Source organism: Mchenga conophoros, linkage group LG23, assembly GCF_057382185.1.
Source record: "Mchenga conophoros isolate Kocher_MC1m ecotype Shallow Benthic linkage group LG23, M_conophoros_male_GT1.1, whole genome shotgun sequence".
Taxonomy (NCBI): domain Eukaryota; kingdom Metazoa; phylum Chordata; class Actinopteri; order Cichliformes; family Cichlidae; genus Mchenga; species Mchenga conophoros.
Genome location: NC_140547.1, coordinates 47919896 through 47929290, shown reverse-complemented (window position 1 = coordinate 47929290; position 9395 = coordinate 47919896). Strand labels below are relative to the sequence as shown.

Here is a 9395-nt window from a genome sequence, read left to right as displayed (position 1 = left end):
ACCGAAATTTAATAACATTAAAACCAAACAATAAATGAGCAAAGTAGTGCATGATAAATATAGACAAATACAAAGTGCAATATAGAAACACTGGGTAAAAAGAAATGAACAATTAAAAAGGAGGATAACAGATGTGAGCAGTAGTTAAACAGTAGAAATAAATATATAATAAACAAACAAAAATAGATAATAAATGAAAGCCAGGTCTGAAAGGTGAGTTTGGCTTTAAAAGCATGAAAACACACTGCTGTCTTCAGGAAGGCTGCTCCAGTAACAGAAAGCCATCTACATGTGGGTTTAGTTCTGACTTTAGGGACAAGTAAAAAAAACAAAATAAAATAAAAACATCTGTCCAGACAACCTGACAGTCAAAAATATAAACTCAGGAACTTAAAAGGAAAATTGTGCTGACTTTGAACGTCCACATCAAGATAAACTTACAGATTTAAGAGTCAAAAAGTGTCAAAACGTCTGTATCCTTACCTGAGAGTTTCAAGTTTACAGTCAGGACTCTTTAGTCCAACACACAGCAAATCCAATTCTGAATCCTGCAGCTTGTTCGAGCTCAGGTCCAGCTCTCTCAGATGATTGGATGGGGAGCTGAGAATTTCAGACAAAGCTTCAAAGCTTCTTTTTGAGAGTTTACAATCTCTCAGCCTGAGGAAGAATAACAATGGAGACATATTCTTTTATTCATCTAGCATTATTAAACATATTTGTTCATAGATTCACTTACAGCACTTTCTTGGATGCTTTGACCACTGGCAGCAGCTTCAAAAATGCCTTCTCTGAACCGGAGTATTTCTCCAGGTCGAACTCATCCAGATCTGATGACAGTAAGATGAAGACCAGAGCCGACCACTGAGCAGGAGACAGTTGATCTGTGGAGAGACGTCCTGATCTCAGGGACTGTTGGATCTCCTCCACTAGAGAACGATCATCCAGTTCATTCAGACAGTGGAACAGGTTGATGCTTTTCTCTGCAGACAGTTTCCCACTGAGCTTCTTCTTGATGTAGTGAACTGTTTCCTGATTGGTCTGTGAGCTACTTCCTGTCTGTGTCAGCATGCATAGAAGATCCTGATTGGTCTGCAGTGAAAGACCCAGGAGGAAGCGGAGGAACAAGTCCAGGTGGCCATTTGGACTATCTAAGGCTTTGTCCACAGCACTCTGGTAGAAGTCTTTTACAGTAAGTGTTTTCTGGAAGATTTTAAAGAGAGGAGATTGTTTCTTAAGCAGGTTGACTCCAGAGTTGATGAAGGTCAGATAGACATGAAGAGCAGCAAAGAACTCCTGAATGCTCAGATGGATGAAACAGTAAACAACGTTGTTGAACATGTGACACTCATCAGCTTTAAAGATCTGTGTGAACACTCCTGAGTACACTGAGGCTGCTCTGATATCGATGCCACACTCTGTCAGGTCTGATTCATAGAAGATCAGGTTTCCTTTCTGCAGCTGATCAAAGGCCAGTTTTCCCAGAGACTCAATGATCTTCCTGCATGACTCTGTCTCAGCTCCTCCATCATACTTGATGTCCTTCGTTTTTAGGTGAAATAGCACAAGGCGTAGGTAGAGCTCTGTGAGAGTCTTAGGCAGATCTTTGCTCTCTTTGTTCTTCATGACAAACTCCAGAACTGTAGCAGTGATCCAGCAGAAGACTGGGATGTGGCACATGATGTGGAGGCTTCGTGATGTCTTGATGTGGGAGATGATGCTGCTGGCCTGCTCCTCATCTCTGAATCTCTTCCTGAAGTACTCCTCCTTCTGTGGGTCAGTGAACCCTCTGACCTCTGTCACCACGCCAACACAGTCAGGAGGGATCTGATTGGCTGCTGCAGGTCGTGTGGTTATCCAGAGGCGAGCAGAGGGAAGCAGTTTCCCCCTGATGAGGTTTATCAGCAGCACATCCACTGAGGTGGACTTTCTAGGGTCAGTCAGGATTGTAGTTTTGTGGAAGTCCAGAGGAGGTCGACACTCATCCAGACCATCAAAGATGAACACAACCTGGAAGTCTTCAAAGATGTAGATTCCTGCTTTTTTGGTTTCAGTGAAAAAGTGATGAACAAGTTCCACCAAGCTGAACTTTTCCTCTTTCAGCAGATTCAGCTCTCTGAAAGTGAATGGAAACATGAACTGGATGTCCTGGTTGGCTTTGTCTTCAGCCCAGTCCAGAGTGAACTTCTGTGTTAGGACTGTTTTCCCAATGCCAGCCACTCCCATTGTCAGCACTGTTCTGATTGGTTTATCTCTTCCAGGTGGGAGTTTAAAGATGTCTTCTTGTCTGATGGTTGTTTCTGGTCTGTCTGGTTTCCTGGATGCTGTTTCAATCTGTCTGACCTCATGTTCATCATTGACCTCTGCAGTCCCTCCCCCTGTGATATAGAGCTCTGTGTAGATCTGACTCAGGAGGGTCGGGTTTTCTGTTGTAGAAATCCCCTCGAGCACACACTGGAACTTCTGCTTCAGGTCTGACTTGAGTTTGAGCTGACACTCAGTGAGAATCTCTGCATGAATAAACAGCAAATGACACAAATGAGAAAACTGCATTCTGGTTACTGTGGTTATGTGTTCAGTTCACTGGACTCTTGGTGTCATGATCCGGGTGAGTCTGAGTAACTTTCCACAGCATCAGCTCTCCTCCCCTGGGTGGAGCCCTCCTCACTCCTCCCTGCTCCTCACCTGTTGCCAATTACTCCGGCAGTATTTATGAGCAGCACTCACAATGAACCTTCTCCAGATTGTCTGCTTACCACAGTCAGTTCTCTGCCTCACATTTTGTCTTGTGCTCCTCAGCTTGTTTCGCGTAACCCTCTTTTCCTGTTCCCTAGTCGGCACCTGGATACATCTTCCAACTCTCGCCATAAGTCACGCCTCAGGATTCTGCCCTGCCACTGCTGGGAAAACTCACTCTTGCAAACTGCCATCCTCACCTGCCTGCCTCCATGTGCACCCACATCTCACTCTGTACCCAGATTTAATTCATCTCCTCCTCCAGCTGATCTCCACCTGCAGCCACGTAACACCTCTTAGTTTTTAAATCTTGGACTCATTCACTACACTGTGGACCACTCTGATTATTATCTCCTTTGTTCCAGTGATCCTGGATAGTTTCTATTCGCCCGTTTCTGCCCCTGTTGTTCCTTTGACCTGCCTCAGCTTATGTTCTGGCCTCAGCTCTGCACTTCTCATAATACCTCGCTTGCTGTTGAATTTAGCCGTGATTCAGCTTTCTCTGTCAAGAAATCTAGTAAAATACATTTCTGTTAAAAGTCACTCAGCCTCCGTTTTTTGGTTCTGTGCTTGACTCCATTCCTTTTCATGAGCCATTGAGCCCTGACACTTGGGTTATAACTAGACTTGTAGTCAAGACCGCCTAATCCGAGACCAAGACAAGACCAAGACCAGAGGGTATCGAGACCAAGACAAGACCAAGACCAAGTTGAGACGAGACCAAGACCGAGACTGAGACGAGACCAAGACCGAGACCGAGACAAAAAAAGTCTTTAAACTGCAGCCAGATGCTATTCTATATACATATGCAGGACACCTTAAACTAGTTTTTTAATTAAGCAACAAGGCAGAACAAAGTCGGGCCTGTATCAAGACACAGGGACTAAACCCCAATTCAACCAGACCCAGAACTGATCTGGAATTAAAACAGAATCAGAACCAGAATCAGAACTAGATGATAGTAGCACTAAAAAATCATCATAGACCTGCACTACACTTATTTTTTAATTCTACCAAAGTACAATATTTAGATTGAGAAAAGTTTATATAATTATGTAGCCTTGTTGTGCGAACAAGCCTGCATAACTTAATAAATATAGAATTTGAAAAGTAACAAATGGTATCTAAAAAGAAACACTAGGTACTAGATACATGTTCTGATGAGTTTTGGCAAACAACCATTTGACTAACATGTGTGTCTCACCTGCTCTTGTTCATCTCTGTTCTGTCCTCATTCTCTCTCTCCCTCTCTGCTCCTCTCTCTCTCCCTCTTTGTGCTGACAATCAAGCCAAACACCAACATCATCAACTATACAGTTGAAACCACATATTTATGTACTCTTCAGATAAAAACACAAACACTTTTTAATTGTAACATCAAATCAGACTAAATGTTTATTTTTTTAAATTGATAAATATAAAAAACATATTTGTTAACTTTAAGAGTAAAGAGAGAAACTATCTGTATTTCTTAATAGCAAATGGCACCAAATTGTATTCAGATTGAGCCACACTTATGGAGCTCCACAGTTCTTTTTCTGGTGTTTTGGTTGACATCTCTTGATTTTCCCATGTCAAAGAAACAGGCTCTGTGTTTTGCCTTATATGCATCCACAGCTGTGCCACCAGTTTACTCACATGGACTCTACTAACCTATCAGAAGCTTCTTCAGCTCAGAATCGAATCGTCTGGAGTTTCTTATTAATTAACAATAAACTTAGTGTACATGTACTCCTAAATTTGATGAAAGTGATTAAAATAGACAGCTCCCTCTTTTTATTCTGACATTTAACTAATTCAAAAGATATTTCAACATTTATTTATCTAAAACAAAAGTTTACTCTAAATTGATGTTTAACAGTAAAAAAAAGTTTTTATGTTTTCTCCATAAAGTGTATGTAAATATCTGGTTTCAAATAACCTCCTGTGTACACATGAATATCTGCTCTTTGGGTTGGTTTGATTAAAATGGGACCAGCAGCAGGTTTAAGGTTGTACATTAAGATTGTGTTCATCAGTACACAATTGAAACCGATTTAGAGAGTTTGTTTAGCCGTGGAGGGTAACAACTGAAAATATGAAATGTAAATCTCTAAAGAAACAGCATTGTTGCTGTTCGGCTTTTCATTTCGCCATTTGTTGATTCACTCGAAGAGCAAGTAACGCAACCAAGTGATCAGTTTGATATCAATCTTTTGTGATACACCGTCATATTTACATTATTAGTTCAGTACGAATGATTTGCTTTGGTACCTGGTCAAACTTAAGCTCTCCTCTGTCTGCAGCAAACTCGCAGCCAGCAGCTTCTCCCCCGCTCACATGGGTGCTGTGCTCAGTCGCCTAGTGCCTGAGCTCGGATCATACCAAAATTAGGAGGAATTTACGACGGTGCGCTCTGTGCTTCGTGTGTTGTTTTTGTTTTATACAGTTGTCAGTCAGGCATCTAACTAAAAAATTACACTCCAAAAGACCCCATGCTTCTGAAAAAATGACCCGGGCTTAAGCCCAGTAAGCCACCCCCCCCGCTCCGCTGACGGTTGACTCCAAATCTCCCGAACACTATGTCGATTTGAGAACGCAAGACCGAAACAGCGAGACCAAGACCGAGACCAAGACAAAAGTCCGTCGAGACCAAGACGAGACCAAGACCACGTAAAAGTGGTCTCGAGACATCCAACTCTAGTTATAACTGAGGGCAGGTTTTATAGAGACACATTCGATTTAATTATGTTTATTTATACAGCACCAAATCAATACTAGCAACATTTCACATATTACATAAACAACACTATGGAGCCAGTAATGAATAAATATGTAGAATAAATGAAAGAATTTCAAGTATAAACGTTTTTTTTAATTCCTCCAAATAACAACAACAGTCACCCCAATGTGCTTTATATTGTAAGATAAAGAACCTACAATAATACAACAGAAAAAACCCCAACTATCTTTTTGGGTCCTGAAAACTGAAGGCTCTGCCTCCCATTCTACTTTTAAATACTCTGTGAACAACAAGTAGGCCTGCAGTGTGAGAGCGAAGTGCTCTAATAGGGTGATATGGTACTACAAGGTCATTAAGATAAGATGGGGCCTGATTATTTAAGACCTTGTATGTGAGGAGCAGGATTTTGAATTCTGGATTTAACAGGAAGTCAATGAAGGGAAGCCGATACAGGAGAAATCTGCTCTCTCTTTCTAGTCCCTGTCAGGACTCTTGCTGCAGCATTTTGGATTAGCTGAAGGCTTTTCAGTGAGTTTTTTGGACATCCTGATAATAATGAATTACAGTCGTCCAGCCTGGAAGTAATAAATGCATGAACTAGTTTTTCAGTGTCACTCTGAGACAGGATATTTCTAACTTTAGAGATGTTGCACAAATGGAAGAAAGCAGTCTTACATATTTGTTTAATATGTGCGTTGAAGGACATGTCCTGGTCAAAAATGACTCCAAGGTTCCTCACAGCGTTACTGGAGGCCAAGGTAATGCCATCCAGAGTAAGAATCTGCTTAGATACCATATTTCTAAGATTTTCAGGGCCGAGTACAATAACCTCAGTTTTATCTGAATTAAGAAGCAGAAAGTTAGCGGCCATCCAGGTCTTTATGTCTTTAAGACATTCCTGCAGTTTAATTGGTGTGTGTTATCTGGCTTCATGGACAGATGGAGCTGGGTGTCATCTGCATAGCAGTGTAAATGTATGCTATGTTTTCTAATGACACTACCTAAGGGAAGCTTGGTAATGGGAGCGTTGCCAGCAGAAGGCTGAAGTGGAATCTCCCAGAAAGCTGCAGAAGAAAAAACATGAGCTGAAATGGTGGATTTTAGTCATATAAGGAGAACTGTGGCTTTCCTCCAACCTTTGACCAATCACCTTAGTGTCCTGTTTATCAACCATAATAAAAAGCATTTACTGTCTGGGCATTTTTTTGTTTGGGTCTCCAAACAGCAGAAAGAAATGGCAGCCATTTTTTTAACTTTACCTTCAACTGGTAAATAGATTTAAGAGAAAGCACTTTGATCATATTTGTGACGTGTCCCAAACTGTTGTTGTCGCCTCATTTATGTTGATAAAACAGCTCTAAAACCAATCTGACAATATAAATCTGTAAAATGGGCAGAAAACCTGCTGCTGGTCCCATTTTAATCAAACCAACCCAAAGAGCAGATATTCATGTGTACACAGGAGGTTATTTGTGCAGATGCATAAAACACAAACTGTTGGCTTTCTGCAGTCTCTCACTCCTGAAAGTGTTGGCAAGTGCTTTGGATTTATTATTTATATGGATTTTAATGGCACCTGTGTAATGTTAACTAATGTTTTTATTGTTTATGTGTTTTTTGTTTAGTCATTCCCTGACTTACCTGTGGGTTCTGGGATGGTTTTATTTAAATTCTCCAACAGATCATTCCTGTTTATCCTCCCCAAAAGATTTTTAGCAACTTCAAAAGTGTTGATAGAGTAGGTATCAAACATCAGATCCACTATGTCCGTCCTCTCTGCATCCTCCAGTTCACTCTCTGGGATTGCTGGTAAACCTTCTACAGACCCGTTCTTCAGATGCCACTTAAATTCTTCAAAGTCATCACGTCCCAAATCCTTCAAAGTCCCCAGAAGGATTTCTTTAGGTGTCGTCATCTTTTACCCTGTAAGGATCCGATAAACAAAGACTGTAACAACAGCTGGAGAGGTAATTGTCTGATTTATCAGAATTTAACTTGATTCTAACAGCAGTTCATCACAATAAATTTCTAAGGCTCAGAATGCAACAAAATTGCACATGAAGAAGCACATAGAGAAGTATCCAAGTAACACTTTGCTACAATATAAAACAAACTATTATAAATAAAGAAAATATATAAACTAAATATATACACTACCCGTCAAACGTTTTAGAACAGCCCAATTTTTCCAGTGTTTTTGTCACGGTTTGCGAGCCGTGTGTAAATTATCAAAGGACCCTTTATGCAGGCAGCTCAGATGCAAGTGAGTTTATTCATCACATGGTGATACAAACAGAAATGGCGAAGGTGAGCATGGAAACTAAGCAAAAACCTAAAAACTAATAGTACACGAATATGAAGAAGTACACGAAGGGAAGACGAAAACACGGAACACAAGGGGTGGGAGCAAAGCACCACAACACATCACTATATAGACAGTTACACAGAGGGAGACACAGAAGGCAACAACACAGGGCGGAACAAATGGACAGAGAAGACTAAACACAGAACAGAGTGCACAGAGAAACAAGGGGGGCAGGGAATCAAAACCTAGGAAGCATAGAATAACTCACAAACTAAACTGACATAACACAAACATCACAAAGAACTGAAACCACTAGCTCAGGAGACCCAGGACCCTGACAGATACGCAGACAAACCAGCAACTAACAGAGGCAAACACAAGGTTTAAATACACAGAGGGATAACGAGGGAATGAGACACAGAAGGAGGACACAGCTGGGAGTGATTGACAAGACGAGACAGAGGAAACGCAAACTAAACACACTGACATGAGACACGGACCTTCACAACAAAGCAGGAAATACAAAGACTGAACTTAGAGGTACAACAAAACACAGAACCAAAACGTAAGAATAAACAAAGATACATCATGAAATCAAAGATTAACAATACAAAACAGAAAACACTGAGTCACAGACCCAGGATCGTGACAGTTTTATTGAAAATATCCTTTTTATTTCTCATTGCGCTCTGAAATGAAAGCATAGTACAAATAAGCAGTTGGAGTTAAAAATAAATCATGAAACACATTTATAGACCAAAGTTTATTCTAAATGTTTGACTGAACACACCCGTGGCTTCTGTCTACAATAGAAATCAAATATTCTCCCATATCTGTAGCAGATGTTCCCGTAAACGTGGACCTTGTAATAATAATAATAATAATAATAATAACTTTATTTAGAAAGCGCTTTCAAACAAAGTGCTGTACAACTAAAGAGATAAATAAAATAAAAGCGATACATAGCAATACAGGTAAAAGACACAATACAAGTTAAAAACAATAAAAATGTAAAAACTAAAAGCCATAGAATTAAGACATGTAGGATCGGGTGAACAAATGTGTCTTCAACTTGGTTTTAAAAACCTCCACAGAGCAGCCTGCCGAATATCTTGTGGGAGGTTGTTCCACAGAAACGGGGCATGAAAAGAAAAAGCTCTCCAATTGTCTTTTTTCTGGCTCTAAGAACTTTTAGAAGACCAGAGTCCTGAGATCGGAGAGCACGAGATGGAACATAAAGGTGTAAAAGGTCGGAGAGGTATGAAGGTGCCAATCCGTTTAAAGCCTTGTAGGTGAGCAGCAGGACCTTAAAATCTGCTCGAACCTGACAAGGTAGCCAGTGAAGAGATCTCAGAACAGGGGTAATGTGCTCAAATTTCCCAGTTCTTGTTAAAATGCGAGCAGCTGCATTTTGCACCAACGCCAGAATCTCAGGTTAAACCTCACAAAACTTTAACAACCACCAAACAGCTGAAACAGTAAATGAGAGCAGGAACACGGATTCTGCACAAAGACGTAAACACAAAGCTCAGAGCCGCCGACACATCAGAATCAGTGAGATGTCGCCTTTCTCACCCGATGGCACGGACACGGTCGGGGCTGAAAGCCGACAGCTCGCTGATTCTGATGTTTCGG

General features: G+C 40.8%; 1 protein-coding gene across 1 annotated transcript; it reads right to left on the bottom strand.

Moving 5' to 3' along the window:
• Window positions 1-479: 479 nt before the first annotated feature.
• LOC146548193 (NLR family CARD domain-containing protein 3-like) lies at window positions 480-7370 on the bottom strand. The gene is made up of 3 exons (XM_085266207.1): window positions 7097-7370; window positions 737-2507; window positions 480-657 (listed from the first exon to the last, which is right to left on the bottom strand). The coding sequence occupies exons 1-3, from the start codon at window positions 7368-7370 to the stop codon at window positions 480-482; spliced, it is 2223 nt and encodes a 740-aa protein (XP_085122333.1).
• Window positions 7371-9395: the final 2025 nt, after the last annotated feature.